We start from the raw sequence: 18,968 nt of genomic DNA, 5'->3' as shown, positions 1-18,968 counted from the left end.
ACCTTTGGTTTAGAAAAGTAAACCTCAGAAAATTCAGAGTGAAGATTTAGCATTACAAGATTTGTTGGTGACAAATTGTTCTTTTCAGCAGGAAAGTCCAGTGTGGCATAAAGGTTTGAGACCACTCCTGTTCTTTAGTAAAAAAAAAAAAAAAGGTTCAAACCAAGTACTCCCAGCACACAGTGAGAACAGTCAAGAGCAACAGGTTCCACATTTGGATTCAGACAAAGTCCACCCAAGGCATAAAATACGGAGCATGGCCATGAGCCATCAGAGTGTCTTGGGCAGCAGTAATATCTGGGGAAGAACACAGGAAGCCGCTGGTGGATCCAGAGGCTTCCATTTTCTTAAAGGGGCACTATAGCGAAAAACTGTAAAATGTAATATATGTTCGAACATATACAAGTACATTTTTTTCCCAGCGTAAAATGAGCCAATAATTACTTTTCTCGTATAATGCTGTCACTTACAGTAGGCAGTAGAAATCTGACAGAAGTGACAGGTTTTGGACTAGTCCATCTCTTTATAGGGAATTCTCAGGGATATATTTATTTTCAAAAGCACTTAGTGAATGGCAGTTGCTCTGTTCAACTGCCAAAAAACTGTGTAGGGAGCAGGGAAAGCTGGCCAGCATCATTGTTTAAATCATTTTTCAGGAATATCTTTAAAAAAAAAAAAAAAAGTATTGCTGAGAATCCCCTATGAAGAGATGGAATAGTCCAAAACCTGTCACTTGTCAGATTTCTACTGCCTACTGTAAGTGATAGCATTACAGGGGAAAAGTAATTTATGGCTCATTTTACTCTGGGAAAAAAATGTACTTATTTGTATGTTTGCACATTTTAAATGTTACAGTTTTTTGCTGTAGTGCCCCTTTAAGTATCAATTTTAAAAATGCCTCGAGTTCATTTTAACTGGTGGAGCACTAGAGAACATTGTCATTTACCCATTCACCAACAGACTTTTCCTATTTATCTAGCAATCGCCAGATTCTTCAGATGTGGTGTCTTGCAGAAAGTGTACATTTTACAGTGAATCATCCTCAAATAGGAATTAGAGAGGTTTCAGAGTGGAAGGCAAGAAGCCAAAGGCACATAAGAACGGCTATAGCAGATAGGGTGAAAATCATTATCCAAACATCTTACTCCATTCTTCCTCTTGTTGGTTTTGCCGTAGTATTTCAGTCACCTGGACCTGCAGAGTAATCACTATGGCTATAACGAGAATTACACTCAGAATGGCGAGCACTGTAGCAGCGATGTTCAGAGAACGAGCAGTTGACCCGTAGCTGGTTGCGCCACTCTTATCTCCAATCAGCTTCCTGTCTCGAGACTGAAAGAGAATAAGGAATAAGTGAGAAAATGGCCAAACCTTTTTTTTCATTACAGTAACAACACAAAAGTGATATTCATGATGGACTCTGCAGCTGTCTAGGCTTATCTTGAGCATCAACTTATGTAGCTGTACAACTCAGGTGGATATTTGACTGCTCCCCACACTGAAGCCACGCCCCCTTACTTGTACTTTCAGTGAGGTAATGTTTTCAGTGGAAAACAGCTTTACATTCCAATAAGAGGTTAGCAAGGTATATTACATTTCTGATGCTAACAAAAAAGTATTTAGGAGCACTCCCCTCCCAATGATGGGTTGCTCCATATTGTGTGAGCTCCCTCTCTCGAGCACTCGTGCATGCACAGTACAGAGCCGCCCATCTTCGGGAGCACTTGGGCTCCTGTTTACTTCTGAAGCCTGGCCGGTTCTAGACAGGCACAGATGAGGGGGCAGTCAGAAATGAAGGGGCATCATGTGTACACATGTTCGAGCACATTTTTTTTCCTGTGCTTATAGAAAAGTATTTGGGGGGGGGGAATAAAAAAAAAAAATTCGGGAAACAGACTACTGGTCTGTCTTCTATTATCACACAAACAGGCAGCCGAGTGGTGGCAAGACGTTTCAGGACCAGGTAAGGATAAAGAGGTCCACTTTAAATTATTCAGAGGCTGAGGCTGAGCGGAAGCCAGGGAATTGGGGAACAGACTAGTACTGGTGGTCTGGCCTCTGTCCTTCCAATATCAGTGGTGGCACTAGCAACAAACTACTGGTGGTCTGTCCTAATCAGCCTCAAGCAAACCGGCAGCTAAGTGATGGCAATCTGACTGGAACTGTCCCTATCTGGCACTGGACTCAGTTGACTGGCAGGCTAGAGGCAGAGGTGGTGAGCGACTGCTGTCACTAAACACACAAGGCGGCCAGGGGCGCCTGAAGCAGCAGGCACTACAAGCAGCCGCTTGGGGCGCATTCCTATCAAAAGGCGGTACCAGCCGTTACTAACGTTAATTATCTTTCACGTCTGACCATTCCTTCTCCCCCTGTCACTGTTCAGTGCTACTCTCAGCTCCTTTACTACACTATCCTTCCGCCCCTCGGCCAATAGGTACATAGCTCTGTCCCACCTCCCCGCCCCTTCCTGGAAGCAGCCACAGAGCGTGTGAATCTGACTCTGGCCCCCGCCAGCCAGAAGATCGGAGTTGCTTGGCTTGCCATACCTAACCCACTAGATTGTGTTTCCTCTGCAGAGGTGAGAGTAAGCTGCAGGGGGGAGACTCACTGCAATCAGCGGCAGCCAGCAGTCCTGACAAGGCAGCTGTGCACTGTGTGAGCCCACTTAGAGCTGTGTATATCGGCATGTAGCATGTGAACTGTAGGATGCTGATATACACTGTGCACAGCTGCCTGTCAGGAGACTCAAATCTAATGTCATGTCCCTTGCTGTAATCAGCACTTCTGCCAGAGATCCGGAGATTTTGAGTCCTGATTAGGACAATGACTGACCACCTGCTGAGAAGATCAAAAAACAATAGCTGCATGCTGTTAGGGGAGGGGGAGGGGGCAGTGGTCAGGTGAGAGGAGAGATAAGCAAAGACTGAACACAAAGTTAAAAAAAATTACCTGTGACATTTCTCTGGTCTTTGTAGCCTGAGCAGAAGCCATGGGTTTGCATATAAGCATACCCATGGCCATGGCTATTTAGTAAAGAGGCGAATCTCATCAGCCCCTTCAGTAAGCGCTGCTTCTCCCTGCTATAAATTACATGGCAACAAACACTGAAGCAAAGTTGTGCTGTCCCTGGACCAGAAAGGCTGCGTGTCCTCTGCACATGTACAGGCTTCCTGGCCTCTTCCCCTCTCCTGCGCATTATTATTTGTTTCACGCAGGGAGGGGAGCAGGAAGCCAGTGCATGCAGAGAGACGACTCTCAGCCTTCCTGTTCCGGAGGACAGCTCAACTTTTCTTCAGTGTCGCTTGTTGCCATGTAATTTATAGCGGCCACCCGGTAATAAGCAGAGCTTACTGAAGGGGTCAGTGAGTGTCCCCTCTTTACTAAATAGCCATGGGTATGCCTATATGCATACCCACAGCTTCTGCTCAAGATTCCTTTAAGTAATTTAAAGTGTACCGGAGCTGGCATAATCTTGATTTGATACTTACCCATGGCTTCCTCCAGCCCCATAAGCACGTGCGAGTCCCTCGCCATCCATCCGCGGTCTGCCGTTCAGCCACGATCAGCCCTGATAACTGGTTCAAGTCGCGTCTAGCCTGGGTCTTCTGCACACGCATACATCAGGCGACTTGGCTGCAAATCGTCCATCCAGTTCGATTATTATAATCGAATCTGATGAAAATAGCTGCCACCAAGTGTATGCCCGACAAGCGACCAATTTCGGCCTGAATTTGGTTGCATTAATTGATTGCACATGCTGCAAGATATAGGGCAGACTTGCTCAAACGGGTGCTCGGCAGTAATGGCGTGCGATTTCGGGACGAGCGTTGAACGTGCTGAAACCACCAGCGGTGTCCCCTCAGTACCCAGTGCAAGTGGTACATTACCTGTCCGCAGCCCCCGGGCTTACTCAGTTCTCCATACATGCCCCACGTTGTTGCCTAGTAAGGACACACGTGTGACATCAGACGTCACACACGTGGCCACATTACTAGGCAACCTCGTGGCACATGGAGTGCGCCCAGAGCCAGCGGAGGTTTCAGACAGGTAATGTATTGTATTTTGTGGAGAAACACTGACGCAATACATGTATTTTCTGGTGAAACTGCCGCATTAGAATTATTTTCTGGTGAAACGCTGCCACAATATGTGTATTTTCTGGTGAAACGCTGCCGCGGTACAATTATGTTCTGGTAAAATGCTGCCGCAATACTTGTATTTTCTAGTGAAACAGTGCCGCATTACGATAATTTTTGGGTGAAACACTGCCACAGTAAGTGCATCTTTTGGTGAAATGCTGCCGCATTCCGATTATTTTCTGGTGAAATGCTGCACCATTACGATTATCATCATTGGGGGGAGGGGGGGGGGGGCGCCACAGGTTTTCTTGCCTGGAGTGACAAAATGGCTAGAGGCACCCCTGAAGGCGGCAAGCACAGCAGTGCTAAACTAAGCCCTTATTCAGCACTCTGAGTCTCCGTCGTGCTCAGTGGCTCTGGCAGGACAACAAGCGTAGGCGTGCTGCATGCGTCACTACACATAGAGGAGGAACAAGGAAATAGCCGGCTAGCAGTCACATGCCCGCTGCGCAGCTCGGCTGACGTCTCTTGCTTGCCTCTGCGTTTCAGGCCAGTCAGGACCAGGAAACCCGGGCGGCTGTTGGTGTGTTAATCTGAGGGGGAAAATTATTTTAGGGGGTGCTTTCGCCTCTAGAGCTGGTCCAGATTTAAATGGAGGAGACTGCAGGGGAACGAGGGGATGAGCAGAAGAACGGGAAGTCTCTATAGGACCCAGAGCCTTCCCTCTCCTTAATGGCAAGGTCCTGGCTCAATAGGTCGGCCTTTACTGTGCTGCCATCAAGTCCACGTTGTGCAGAATGTACTGCGCAGGTGTGAGACATGTTTACATTTGTTTTTTTAGTAAGATTTCAGATTCACTTTAAAAGTTAACTACTCGAGTTTCAACATGCCGTGTGCAAACTATTAGTACGGCTCTGAAAAAAAAAAAAATGAAAAGGCAGTTCCTCTGTGTGTACTTGGCTTTTCAGGGACATAAAAGAATCATTTGTATATTCACTCAATTGAAGTTCCTTCTTGGTCACAGATGAATAATTGCAAATGCCCTCTGTTTTAGCCACTGGCTGCAGTGTATCTATGCCCTGTTGGAAGACTGTTCCTGTTCCAAGGACGTATACAGTCATTTTCTACTGCCTACGCACAGCATGCACGCCCCCCCCCCCCCCCCCCCCCGGCAGTGTACTCTGCATACAGATCAGTGAAAGGAAACCCAGTTCTCATTCACCAATCTAAGTGCCCATGATCAATGGCCACCGGAATCAATGAGATGTCGTGGACAGACATAGAAGTGTTGCTTCCTGTTAACATACTAACAGTATACACATAAAGATGATGGGGGTGGGCATCTTGTAGTCAAGTAGTAAAATTACACCTACATACACTTAACAAACCCGACATTTTAACCACTTGAGGACTGCGGTGTTAACCCCCCTAGTGACCAGGACATTACTAAAATGGCCACTGCAGCTTTAAGACCAAGCTGCAGGGCCGAACAACTCAGCACATGAGTGATTCCTCCCCCCCCCCCCCCCCTTTTCTCCCCACCAACAGAGCTCTGTGTTGGTGGGGTCTGATCGCCCCCCCCCCCCCCCCCCCAGGTGTTTGTTTTGTAAATTTTTATTGTATTCATTTAACAAAATGTGCTTTGTTTTATTTGTATTATATCCCTCCCTCCCCTGGCCAGCCAATCACTGCGATCGGCTGTGATCGCTTCTGAGTCCTGTCCTAGCATCCAGCCACATGCTGGCAGAACCCTGGCCATTTCCAAATGATTGCATTGCTGAATTTCAAAAGTGACCATAGAAGAAAAATAAAGTGTGATGAAAGTACTAGTGGTGTCACTAGGCTGCAATAGTCAGGGCACGGGCAGAGGCGGGACAAGGTCCTCCAGCACCCAAGGCTGAGACACCAAAGTGCGCCCCTCCATCCCTGCCACCCCAACCGTCACACACTGATTGCTATTAGACTAAGAGGTGCCACAGGGCCCACAACCTCCCCAACACCTTAATATCTAGTTATCTGGCTTGCAGTCACTGCTATGTATCCCCTTTTCTTATTTATTTCTGCTTAAAACACAATTAGGAATGACAGCTGAATGAATTGTGCGCCCCCTCCTACACTGCGCCCTGAGGCTGGAGCCTCTCCAGCCTATGCCTGGGCACGGGCCCTAAAAGTGAGCAGCAGTGCCTGATCCTTCTGAAGGAACACAGTACTGCTGGAATCTGCTATACTACGGCATTGGTGTAGAACAGCAGCAGAGAAATAATCTGGACAATGAGTGAATGACAGTCTCAAGGGATGGGGATTGATACATGATGCAGCCACATAACAAGGAACTTCACTGAAGGACCTCTATAGCGAAAACAAAGTAAGCAGTTAAAATCTGACAGAACCAACAGGTTTTTGACTAGTGCAATTTTTCATGGGAGTTTTCAGAATGATTTCCTGAACAGCAGTTACCAAGTCTAACTGCCAAAATCAGAAGAGCCCAGCCAGCCTCCCTACTCGTTTTCACATTATTTTGGCAGTTAGACTTAGCAACTGCCATTCAGGGAATGCTTTTGAAAATGAGGAAAACAGAGAATCCCCATGAGGAGGTGATCTAGTCTGTTCTGTCAGATTTTTAACTGCTTACTTTTTTCACTGCAGTGGTACCTTAATAAAGTCAATCGTACAAGGAGATGAACTGACTGATAGGTTTGCTTGACTTTATTAAAGTTTTACCTGATTGTATATTGGGAATTCAGAGATGACGCCACTTAAAGAGGAACGGTTGTGAAAATAAAATGTAAAACATACACAAATAAGTACATTTCTTCCAGAGTAAAATGAGCTATATATTACTTTTCTCCTATGTTGCTGTCAATTACAGTAGGTAGTAGAAATCTGACACCGACAGGTTTTGGGTTAGTCCATCTCTTCATGGGGGATTCTCAGCATGGCCTTTATTCTTTATAAAGACATTCCCTGAAAAATATTTATACACAGTGATGCTGGTCAGCCTCCCTTCTAACCATACACTTCTTTGGCAGATGGATGGAGCAACTGCCATTCACTAAGTGTTTTTAAAAATAAAGAAAACCCTGAGAACCCCCATGAGAAGATGGGCTAGTCCAAAATCTGTCATTAATGTCAGATTTCTACTACTTACTGTAAGTGACAGCAACATAGGAGAAAAGTAATGCAAGTCTCATTTTACTCTGGAAGAAACATACTTATTTGTATACATGTACATGTATTTTAAATTTTAAGATTTTCGTGACAGAAGGTCCTTTAAGACTGAAGTGATGGGAAGCCAGGCTTCAGGATGGCGTGATCTAACAGAAGGTAAGTACATGGCATTTAAAATTACTGGTGCCCCACTGACACTGGGAGTTTCAGGGGCTCAAATGTCAGAAACAGGCTGTCTGCATGTTGAGTTGTTAAGTGGCTGTTACAATTTCTAAGCTATAGACTTGCTATACATCTACAGTTCTGGATGTAAGGCTGGTTTCATGGGTAAAAAGATAATTTGCATATTTGGGAGTGATGCATCATGGGAAACCACAGTTGCTCACTTAAAACTGAATTATCAAATACCTTCTGACTGTTTTAAGAAGGAAAATTACACTTAGATGGCAATAAAGAGTAGAACATCTAGCACTGTTGAACAGTTAATCAAAGTGATAAAATGCATACATGCAGCCTATCAGCAAAAAGTTACTTACAATGTGATTCAATGTAGTACTTTTTGATATGGTGAGAGGAGAGGGGGAAAAACCTGCCCATTTAAAAGTAGCCACTAGCTGTCCATAATTTCTGAACGATTTTTCACTAGAAATTGTTCGGAAGAAAAATTGTTCACTACACCATCAACAAACCAATCTTTGCTTCCCATCTATCACAACCTATCAAGAAAATCAAATTTTGGCTTGACAAAAATCCAGTTGGACATTTTTTTTTTTTTTTTTTTTTAATAATCGTTCATAATGGATTGTGCCCATCAATTGAAATTATTTACAACCAATCCAATCAGAATTTCTGATCACGCGAACGATTTTTTGCTTGAAATTGTACTGTTTTAGTGGTGGGATTTAACCCAATTATAATGGGAGGGGCTTAAACTCCAAATTAGGATTGCCTCATGTTTAGGGGACATTGCCTAGTCATGCAAAATGGCGTTTTATCTTTCAGTGAGCACACTGCCAAAGTGTTGGGGGGGGGGGGGGGGGGGTAATTGTGTGTAGGCTAAATAGCTTAATTGGGTGATCACGTTGGGGAAACGCTGCCTTTTGCATGCACTATTGGGGAAAAAACAAAAAATATATATATATATATATAGTCACTCATTGAATATGATAAAAAAAAAAAAAAAAAAAAAAAAACCACAAGAAAAATGGTAAAAAAAAATGCAGATGCAGGAAAACAGTAACGCACATGGCAGAAAACTCAGTTTTCCACACAGGCAAGTGTGCTCCCAGCCTTAGAGAATGCTACAGGATGACGGTCTGTGGCAGTAATCCAGGAGATTGGGGTGTGGCCGAGGTACATCCTGGAAGTTCTCCTGTGACTTTACTGTAACACTAGGCTGGACACCCACTTGCAATTGCAAAATCACTCAAAACGCTGAAAGGGATTTTGCAACTTAAAAATGAGCAATTCTGCAGCCATTAGAGGAAATTTTGGATTATTACCAGTACTTTCCTCTATTGCTCTGAAAATGTGCTAACATTTTTCTACTTTTTTTAGCACCACATTGCTCATTACAAAACTGCCGGTTATAAACCCAAAACATTTATATTAGCACATTTCTTATCTGTGGGAATGTACAGTATTTGCATATCCTTCCAAACCCTTGTTAGGCCCCATATTACGTAATCTCTGGCTGTTCCTCCCTGTGGCTTTTACGCCGTTACATTTATCTAGCAGACTACACTGTATTACTTTCAACCAGAGGACTTTCTAACAGTTGAAGTGAGCACTGTATCCCTGCATACAATGACAGAAGGGCCATCCCTCAACTGAGGCCTGAGAAAACAACTGCAAAAACACAGTTCTAATGCTAGGTACACTATAAAGTGGCCCATACACCTACCGATTTTCCCGCCGATATCATTGCGCAAACGCTGACAGAACGATAGTTTTCCGTCCGAAATCAATCGTTCCCGTCGAACCGTCCGTGTGGAAGATTTTGCTCGATCGCCGGTGGGTCGGGAGTGCGTCGATAGCGGCGTTCCAATCTCCGACGAAATACAGCGGCAATACATTACCTGCTCCAGACGGCGCAAGTCCCCCCCCGGTCTCCGCTGTCTTCTCCGCTCTGGGCCCCAGGGCTGCAGCTTCACTGAACTTCGTGTCCCGGCAGGAAGTTTCAACAGTAGGAGCGCCCTCTACTGTTTAAACTTCCCCGGACAGAAAGAAGTGAAGCCAGCCGGTCCGGAACCCGGAACCCAGCGGAGAAGAGACAGCAGTGACCGGGAGGACTCACGCCGGCCGGAGAAGGTAATATATGCGGGGGGGGGGGGAGGTTGGGGGTATGGTACGGGGGCGGCTTCAGCCCCACAGATTGTGATTGGATTCATGCTGAAATCTATTTACAGTCTGTTTGCAGTAAATGCAGCCATACAATCCCTCTCTGATCAGATTCGATCAGAGAGGGATCTATCTGTTGGTCGATCTGGTGGCAAATCGACCAGTGTATGGCCACCTTAAGATAATTTGGCAGATTGAAAATAAGATCGGACATGATGGAAATTATCGTTTTTCTGATCGCTTTCTCATAGAAGTGAATGGAAATGGATAAGAAAAATCGATCGGACAGTAAATCAGCTGAAAAATCGTGTGTACCTAGCAGAGAATAGTCAGTGCTTATACAGGCCAATCTGCACACAGTATCAAGACTATACACAGTATTCCTGCAATGATCGGACTGGTAAACACCAGGCAATATTCACTCCCAAATGATGAATACCTCAACTGGAATGATCAGATTGTCCATTGATTGGAAGACATTTCCTCTACCAGCATGGAGGGGGGCGGGGGGGGGGGGGGAAATCAGAGTTCTGGATCATCTTGGATGAACACAGGCCGTGGGAATTGTTCTTACCCCTCACATTCCATCATGCGCTGGGTGTCATACCTCTAACCCACTCCACAGCAACAGAACAGTAGGTTCATGGAGGATGAATTCTAAGGTGCCAGGACATCTATGCCCTTAGGCTTCTTTGAGGTTTCTGGGCCTGTCGACTTCACAGCCCTGGTGTGTACGCACCCTATTCACCTTTCAGAAAATCTATCACCCATATGATTGGCCACTGATGGTGTAATGTGTATGCTGCCATCCATTCAAACACCCCCACTGCTAATGTTATACTACTCCATGCAGTACACAGCATGTATTTCTATCTGCTGCACTCCTGCTGTCACTGGCGTAACAATAAGGGATGCGACCCCTGCCCCCGCAGAGGGGCCCTGGCCCCACGGGGCCGTTTTGGGGGGGCTGGAGGGAACGCAGCATGAGGGGAAAGCCAGTCGGCGGGGAGGGGGGGGGGGGGATAGGTTCCCTCACCTCAGGGCTCTCCCCTCTGCGCTCCCCTTCAGCTTAATAAGTGTGCGGGCTGCGGCGGCCAGTGGCTGATACATACCTTTCTTCCCTCTTCTGTGCGGTCCAGCATGCGTTCCTCACTCTAGTCTGACTAGACTTCCTGTTGGAACCTGAGTGGGCCCCGGGGTGGGGGCGCTCAGAATTTTTGCAGGGGGGCCCAGTGGGGCCTAGTTACGCCCCTGCCTGCTGTGCTCAATTAAAAAAAAAAAAAAAGCCTTTGCCTGTGTTTAATAAAATGTAAGTCTATAAAGGAGGGTCTTTTTAGCACATTTTTCTACATGGCTTATCTTTACCCACTCACATTCTACACTTCCTAACTTGTTGTATGGGCAAATGCCATTAGAACCAGCCCCCCTTCCTGCTAACGTCACCTACATTCTTTTCCCACCCACCTACATTTCCCTGGTGTCTGCATTCCCCTTTCTCTGACCTCTGCTGTGCTCAATGAACACATATTTGCTAGTGAACTATAAACCCCTGTACGGATCAGAACAGAATGTCCTAAACCAGCATTTCTCAAACCTGTCCTCGTGACTCCCAACGGTGGATGTTTTGCAGGCTACCTCACCTATGCACAGGTGGGGTAATTAGTGTCTCAGTTAGGTGGATTCCATGTAGCTGAGACACTACATTACCCCACCTTTGCATAGACGAGGTTGCCTGCAAAACATGCACCATTGGGGAGTCACAAAGACAGGTTTGAGAAACCGTCCTAAAATTAACAAACTGATGAGGAGAAAAAAAAAAAAAAAAACACAAGTTGAACAGCTTCTAGGCACTAGATTTGCATTGACATAACGGAGGATAAAACCAAAAAACATTTCTGCATAGCAAGTAAAACTGAACAAGTTTAAAAACAATCTTTTTTCGTGAGAAAGGAAGACAGACAAAGAAAAAAGGATTGTTCTGAGGTTAGGTCTTTCATACGGGGCCCATTTAAGAGTTCAGGTCATCAAAATTCAGGAACAAAAATAAAGTCATCTCTGGGTAATTTTTAGCCTAGTAATCTGCCAGAATTTTTGATCTTTCAGACTCTCCTCTGGTGAACATATCCTTACTGGAGTTAAACAATCCCCACAGAGCCATGTAGTCGCAGTTCTCTTTCTGTATTCTAATGGTGGCCATACATGGTACCATTTTTTTCATACAATCTTACCATTTGTATGTAATATAAGGGAACTGCATACATTATCATTTCAGTATATACACTTAATTTACCCATATACTCCATAGAAATTGTAATATTGTACCATGTATGGCCACCATAAGACGGACTAAAAAGAACGAAGGTCTTCCCAAATGACTGTAGCATATGGAAAACCTATTAGAATTGAAGCACTTTTTCCCTGCTGGAGTCGAGGAGACTGAAAATGTCAGAGTGCCATACATGGTTGACCACTTAAAAAACAGAACTTCAGACTGACAACACAGTCACACCGCAGCATTTCACAGAAGCAACATTCCTTAAAATGCACAGCATGAAGCATTCACATCTAAAATTTTACTGTTTCTGGCTCTGTTAGGTGTTACTATGGAAACACCACCTTCAGAATTTTTACCTCACCACAGGGACTTTTACTTCCCACATATAGAAAGTGCATTTCTAATCTCGCCACATAAATGCCACCCCTGCTTCTGAATAACCAGATGCGTTAAGGTGATCACTAAAGGTGGCCATAGATCAGGCAACTCGGCGGCCAATTGACTATCCGATTATCTGCTGGTAAAAAAAAATCCCTCCAAGAGCATGCCCAATAGATAATGCGTCCAATTTCGGACCGAAATTGGTTGCATTATTCAGTTGGACATGCTGCAAGATATCGGGCCATTGTGATCAGCCACGCAACAGTAACAGGGATGTCAGGATGAGCAACGAAACTCCTGGCACGGTTATCCTAATGTATAAATGTGTATGTGCATTTATACATTACCTGTCCTGTGTCGCAGTGCTCTCTTCAGAATCTTCCGCTGTCCGTTACACTTTCCATACACGCTGCAGACTTCTAGCACGCTAGCGCACCTGTGACATCACACACCTCACCGGCTGACGTGTATAGGGAAGAGTGGTGGATTCGGAAGACGGACAGCGCGACACAGGACAGGTTATGTATAAATGCACACATATACATATAAATATATTACAGGCAAAGTATGAAATCACGCATTCTATATGCCTGAAGCGATTAGGCAACGTACGAAATGTCTGTTTCGTTACATACTTTGCCTAGGCATTCTATAGAATGCCTGAAGTCGTTCAGGCAAAGTGTAGAATACCTGGTTCTCTATAGAACGCCTGCTTTTTTTCCCCCCTCACACTGACTAACAGCTGCATACCTATGCTGTCAGTGAGGCTAGTGATGATGGGTGCATGCATGCTAATATTTACTGTTTGTGGAAAGTGCTGCTGTGAAGGAGCCTTCAGGAGCTGCCGCCAGGGGGAGCCCATGAGCAGGAAAGAGGATTGAAAAGCTGGACATGTGCAGGGGAAAAAAATGGCAGTTGGGTTTTTGGCAGTTGAAGGCTAGTGAGGGGGAGGAGTCTGAAAAGCCATGATGCAGCAAAAAAAAAAAAAAATATATAATAAAGTTTAGAGTCATGATACAATGCTCTACTTGCAGTAAGAAATAAGCATGATTTTTTGTGAGAAAATAAATAGAGGCAGAGACTAAAGAAGAGACCAGCCATTGGTGAGACTGACAAAGCAAAGCAGAGGCACAGACGAGAGCACTACTGAAAAAACTAAAGTAAGGAAGAGAAAGAGGATGCAGACATAACAGGAGAGGATAGAGAGCCCACTCACATCTACAGGTGGGTCGGTTGTACATTCACTGTATGTTACAGGCAAAGTACGAAATGCAGGCATTCTATAGAATGCCTAGGCAAAGTACGTAACAAAAACAGACATTTCGTACTTTGCCTAAAATGGTCAGGCATTCTATAGAATGCCTGAATTTCATACTTTGCCTGCTGTAACTTATACATTACAACAGTGAGGATAGGAGTGGCACACCTTTCCGTGCAAAATCGGGTGCGGAGTCCTGGATGCAAAAGCCAACATCCAATAAATATAGTAAAGTCCAAGAGTGGACTCGCACACCAGCTTCTCAGTAGAGCAAAAGAAGTGTCGTTTATTGATCCATCATATGTCAAACACAAAGCTTTGTGTTTATTGATCCATCATATGTCAAACGACACTTCTTTTGCTCTACTGAGAAGCTGGTGTGCGAGTCCACTCTTGGACTTTACTAACTTATACATTAGGGAAAAGTGGGAGAGTCAGTGGGCTCTGCCGATTACTGAGAGATTTCATGCTGTAAATCTATCAGGAATTGGCTTGCAGTGTATGGGCAGCTGACACCTCTCTAATCAGATTCGATCAGAGAGATTGGTCTCTTGGTTGAATCTGCCCATCATCACTAGATGTATGGCTACCTTAATGATACAGTCTTCACTGCACAATCTTTCCAAATGTGCGTAGTACATAATAGAATGGTCAACTGAGCGAATATACTTTGGATACTTTAGGTATTCACTCATATTACATTGAGGTGGTAAGATTGTATAGTGGGCCACCATTAGAAAAAAATTCTTGGTCCAGGTAGCATTACTTGCTTCTTTTCTCATAAAAAAGTAGCAACTTCACAAACACCCGAGAAGGAATACATTAGCATCAATCTTCAATGAATGCTGCTCATGTGTTCATTTTCTCAACTAGCCCAGACACAAAAGTTTTAATACCTGAAAAGACTCATAGGTACAGTATGCATCAGATTACTATACCCAGTCACAGCGAGCCTTTTGTTTTAGCACAGTATATACACAGCAAAACCATTCCTACTTTCATGCACAAGCTTCAATGAGTGCATCTTACCTTGACAGAGAACGCAAGGGCGATGACTCCAAGGCAGCAGAAGTTCAGGTACATGGCATTGAAGAATGACCATATGAGGTGATCTCGCACAGGGGGACCTTCTGGCATTATAGTCACCACGGTGGATTGAACATGGTGGCTGGGGGCATTCCGAAACTCAATCTCTTCTGTCAGCGGCTTGTAGGCATGGTTATTATATTCAGGTGGAGATTGAAGCTCACGGGCATGGTGCTCCATAGCTACTAAATAGCACAGGAAAGATTAAGAGACCTTGTGCTGAGCTTTGCAGAGTAGCTGTCTGTAGAGCACAAAGGAGAAAAAGGTTAGCTGCTGAGAGGGAAGGGAGGAGCCTGCTCTGCCAAATGATGTGAACAGTTTCATTTCCTCTAAAGAAACTATCCCAAGTAGGAAAGGGTGGGAAAGGGGGCTGCTATATACTACATAGAACCCTTACCAAGAAATAGAGCCATTACCAAGAAAAACAAAATATTAATCCTGGAATACACAGTCTCCTGACCTCAATATCATTGAGCAACTCTGGGCAGACCTCAAAAACCTGCAGTTCATGCAAGACAGCCCAAACATGTAAAGGAAATTTACAAGAAGTAGAGGCTTTTCACTAGGAAGAATGGGCAACTTTACCGACTGAGAAAACATTTTTGTGACAATAAAGGGCTGAAAAAAAAAAAAAAAAAAGTTTGCTATTCATATTCTCAGGGCCGGATTTGTACCTTTCACCGCCCTAGGCCCACTATGACCAGCCCCCATCTCAACACCCCCAAACTTGCACACACTTTTTTCCCCAAGGGAAAAAAAAAAAAAAATTTAACTACACAAAATTTAAGAAAAACAAAAAAAACAAAACAAAAAAAAAAAACCTTAATTGATCCTGGTGCCCATGGTTCCTGCACTGGGACCCTCTAAACATAGTCAGATCCCTCAGTGCTGCCTGGGACCCTCTTCTTCCTTGTGGCTGCACTCCAGTCTGAGTGCAATCGTACTGGATCTGTGCGATTATGGTCCGCACATGCCTAGTAGCTCAAAGCCTTTCGTGCATGTCTGTTTCCTCTGTGCACTAGTGACTTTGGAATAAAGGGAATGCGAGGACCATACTCATGAATGCCCATTACAGTTACACTTGTACATGGGAGTGCAGCCATGAGGGAAAAAAAAAAAAAAAAAAAAAAAAAAAAAAAAAAAAAGGGTCCCTGGCAACATTGGGGGCTGAATATGTTCATGACCCTCAGTATAGGTAGCCAAATTATGTCCACCCCTTTAGAATAGGAAGACAGGTGCCCCCCAGTATAGGTAGTCAGATGCTGTCCACTTTTACCCCTTCTTAGTATATAGGTAGCCAAATGCTATGCCCCCCCCCCCTTAGTAAAGGTAGCCTGATGCGGTCCCTGGTCACCCAGCCCCTTTAGTATAGGTAGTCATATGATGTGCCCCTTAGTATAGATAGCTAGCTGCTGTCTCCCCCCCCCCCCCTTGTTCGCTTGATAGGAGAGAATTACTCTTATCAAGCGAACGACAGTCTGTACACACGCCCGATTTAGTGAGCGAACGACTGAACGACGGGACGTTCAAACGACTCGTCGTTCACGGAAATCCGACGCGTGTATGGGCCTTAATGCTCCGCCCAATGAGGTCATACATAGATCTTAAATCTGTTCGACTCCTCAAGGTCTCCTTACTAAGATTGAAACCAAATCACCTGTGTCAGCGGCAGAGCCCTCAACCAGTACACTATCCAACCACTGTGTGACCCCTGAGCTATCTGCTCCACAAATTGCCCTCCCAATGCACTTCCTGAGCTGCCTGTTCCACAGAGGCGTTCCTGAATGGCACCTGAAAAATTAAAGAGACACTGAAGCGAGAATAAATCTCGCTTCAGAGCTTATATTCAGCAGGGGCATGTGTGCCCCTGCTAAAACGCCGCTATCCCACGGCTAAACGGGGGTCCCTTACCTCCCAAATTCCCCCATGCAAAATCCGCGACCAACTTGGTAGTAGATTTTGCTGCTGTTGAGGCAGGGCTAACGGCTGCAGCCCTGCCTCTCAGCACAGTCTATCAGCGGCGCATCGCCGCCTCTCCCCCGCCCCTCTCAGCGAAGGAAGAGTGAGAGGGGCGGGGGAGAGGCGGAGATACGCGCTGATAGACGCGCATGGAGGCAGAGCTGCGGCCATTAGCCCTGCCTCACCAGGAAGAGATCCCCTGGACTCCACGAGGGGATTTGGGAAGTAAGGGACCCCCGTTTAGCTGCGGGACAGCTGCGTTTTAGCAGGGGCACACATGCCCCTGCTGAATATAAGCTCTGAAGCTAGATTTATTCTCACTTCAGAGTCTCTTTAAGGAAGAAACTCAAACATTTGCATAATACATTTTGTGTAAAATGATATAAGAGTCCATGTCAATGCCCCCATTATTCAGAGATCTCAATAAACCACAGTACCAGCCACAGTTTTTCTAGCTTGGTGGGCACACCAACTGCTCCTAAGCCAGGGCGCTAGTCCCGCCACAGCCATGCTCACTCCAGCCGACATTCTTAAGGACCCACCGTCCATACTGTTAGTCTGTTACAACTTGTTAGCGGCGGCAGACCAAACCTTACAGCGCAGATGAATTTGCTATGGCTTTGTTTACTCTCCGCATTCAGCCACTCCGCAAAGTGCTCCTATATTGGAAATACTATATAACATATACTGTGCCCCGAACAGTCTATACTGAATACTCTATCTGATTTAGATAACCAAAACATCCTCTCTGCTCTAAAAGATAAGCAACAGCCCAATACCCTTTTCAGGGGGGGGGGAAAAAAAAAAAAAAAAAAAAAAAAAAAAAAAAAAAAAATTATATATATATATATATATATATATATATATATATATATATATATATATATATATATATATATATATATATATATATATATATATATATATATATATATATATATATATATATATATATATATATATATATATATATATATATATATATATATATATATATATATATATATATATATATATATATATATATATATATATCTTTTTTGGTACAGCACCAGCAAGTTTTAAGCTGCGCGTTGGGGACAATCGCGACCGCCGATGCACCGCGTGACAACACCCCCCCCTCCCCGAGACCCCTGCGCAGCCTGGCCAATTAGTGCTTAGGAGTGGATTGGGACTCCGCCTGACGTCATCATGATGGCGACGGGGGAAGAACGCTAGGCTAGCTACATGACTTGGAAAAAAAAAAAAAAATATTCAAAAAAACTGCTGCACCGCCACCCTGGCGCATTTAATAGAACGCCAGGGTGATTAATTTACCACTTGTGATAGACACAAATGAGGGGGATTAGTCAGGCTAAACTCTCTAAATACACACATGTATCCATGTTTTCCTCGTTTCCTGCGCTCATAATAGCAATAATAATAACAATAACCATAATCATTGTCATAGTTACTGTCATTGATAATTTGTTCCCAATTTAAATATACACACACAATTACACACCCACCCCAATCATTTATGTGTGGAAAGGAATTCCTGGCTCAGGTACCCCCCTATAAGGCCATGTGTTTTCTCACCTCTATCCTGTACAATTATTTTTTCCACTAGTGGCGGGGGATGGGATGGAGTAGAGAGGATAATCTCCTCCTAGCAATGATCCCAGAATAAATTAGTGTGAACTTATGAACAATTGCAATAATATCCGCTCTGCACATTTGTGCATTTAGGCTGCTTACACACCAAGACGTTACAGGCGCACGTTAGTGCGCCTGTAACGCTCCCCCAACGCACAGCAATGTAACACAAGTGGGCTGTTCACACAGCCCACGTTGCGTTACATGTAACGCTGCACGTTCTCCGCAAAGTGCAGCCTGCTACGGCGTTGGAGCGGCTATAGCCGCGTTAGACTGTTTGCACATGCGCAGTGGGGGGCAGAGAGGAGGCGGGGAGAGCCAGCTACAGTAGCCGCGCACATGGCTACTTAATATTCACTGCACTGGCGGGCAATGATTGGCCGGCGGGACCACGTGATGCGGAGTGTCTCGCTCCGCATCACGTGGTCCCGCTGGCCAATCAGCGCCACTCTGGGATACATTATAGGACTCGAGCCGCCTAACGCGGCTCACTCTACCGTCGGCTCTTGCAGCACCATACGTTGTGTTAGGTGCACGTTATGCGACCTTAACGTGCCACCTAATGCAACGTCTTGGTGTGCAAGAAGCCTAAAGGTTGTTTATCTCACACACACACACACAATTTTCAGGCGTATACCACATTTACTGTATATATAAAGATTGCCCAATGATGAGTATATAGCACCTTTAATGCAAGGATCAGTCTATATACTATACGGTACAAATAGAATAACCAGCATGAAGTGGGGACGAATGGTTTCAGCTGATTGAGATTATTACCTATTGT

The 18,968-nt window shown here is 44.8% G+C and overlaps 1 protein-coding gene across 2 annotated transcripts in view; it reads right to left on the bottom strand.

Annotated features, from left to right (window-relative positions):
• Window positions 1-483: 483 nt before the first annotated feature.
• Window positions 484-18,968, bottom strand: part of LOC137538373 (dispanin subfamily A member 2b-like) — a 73,655-nt gene continuing 55,170 nt past the window's right edge. The window contains exons 2-3 of one of the 2 annotated variants that reach the window (XM_068260496.1): window positions 14,531-14,828; window positions 484-1,332 (exon numbers count right to left, since the gene is read on the bottom strand). In XM_068260496.1, the coding sequence (XP_068116597.1) occupies window positions 1,129-1,332; window positions 14,531-14,767 (441 nt within the window). In that variant the 5' untranslated portion in view covers window positions 14,768-14,828 and the 3' untranslated portion in view covers window positions 484-1,128. Of the gene's footprint in view, window positions 1,333-14,530; window positions 14,882-18,968 lie in introns of those variants that run through there. The other variant, XM_068260495.1, reaches the window with a different exon arrangement.

The sequence above is a fragment of the Hyperolius riggenbachi genome, chromosome 11 (assembly GCF_040937935.1).
Source record: "Hyperolius riggenbachi isolate aHypRig1 chromosome 11, aHypRig1.pri, whole genome shotgun sequence".
In the NCBI taxonomy this organism is placed as follows: domain Eukaryota; kingdom Metazoa; phylum Chordata; class Amphibia; order Anura; family Hyperoliidae; genus Hyperolius; species Hyperolius riggenbachi.
The sequence above is the reverse complement of the archived record's forward strand: the minus strand, read 5'-3'. Positions and strand labels throughout refer to the sequence as shown.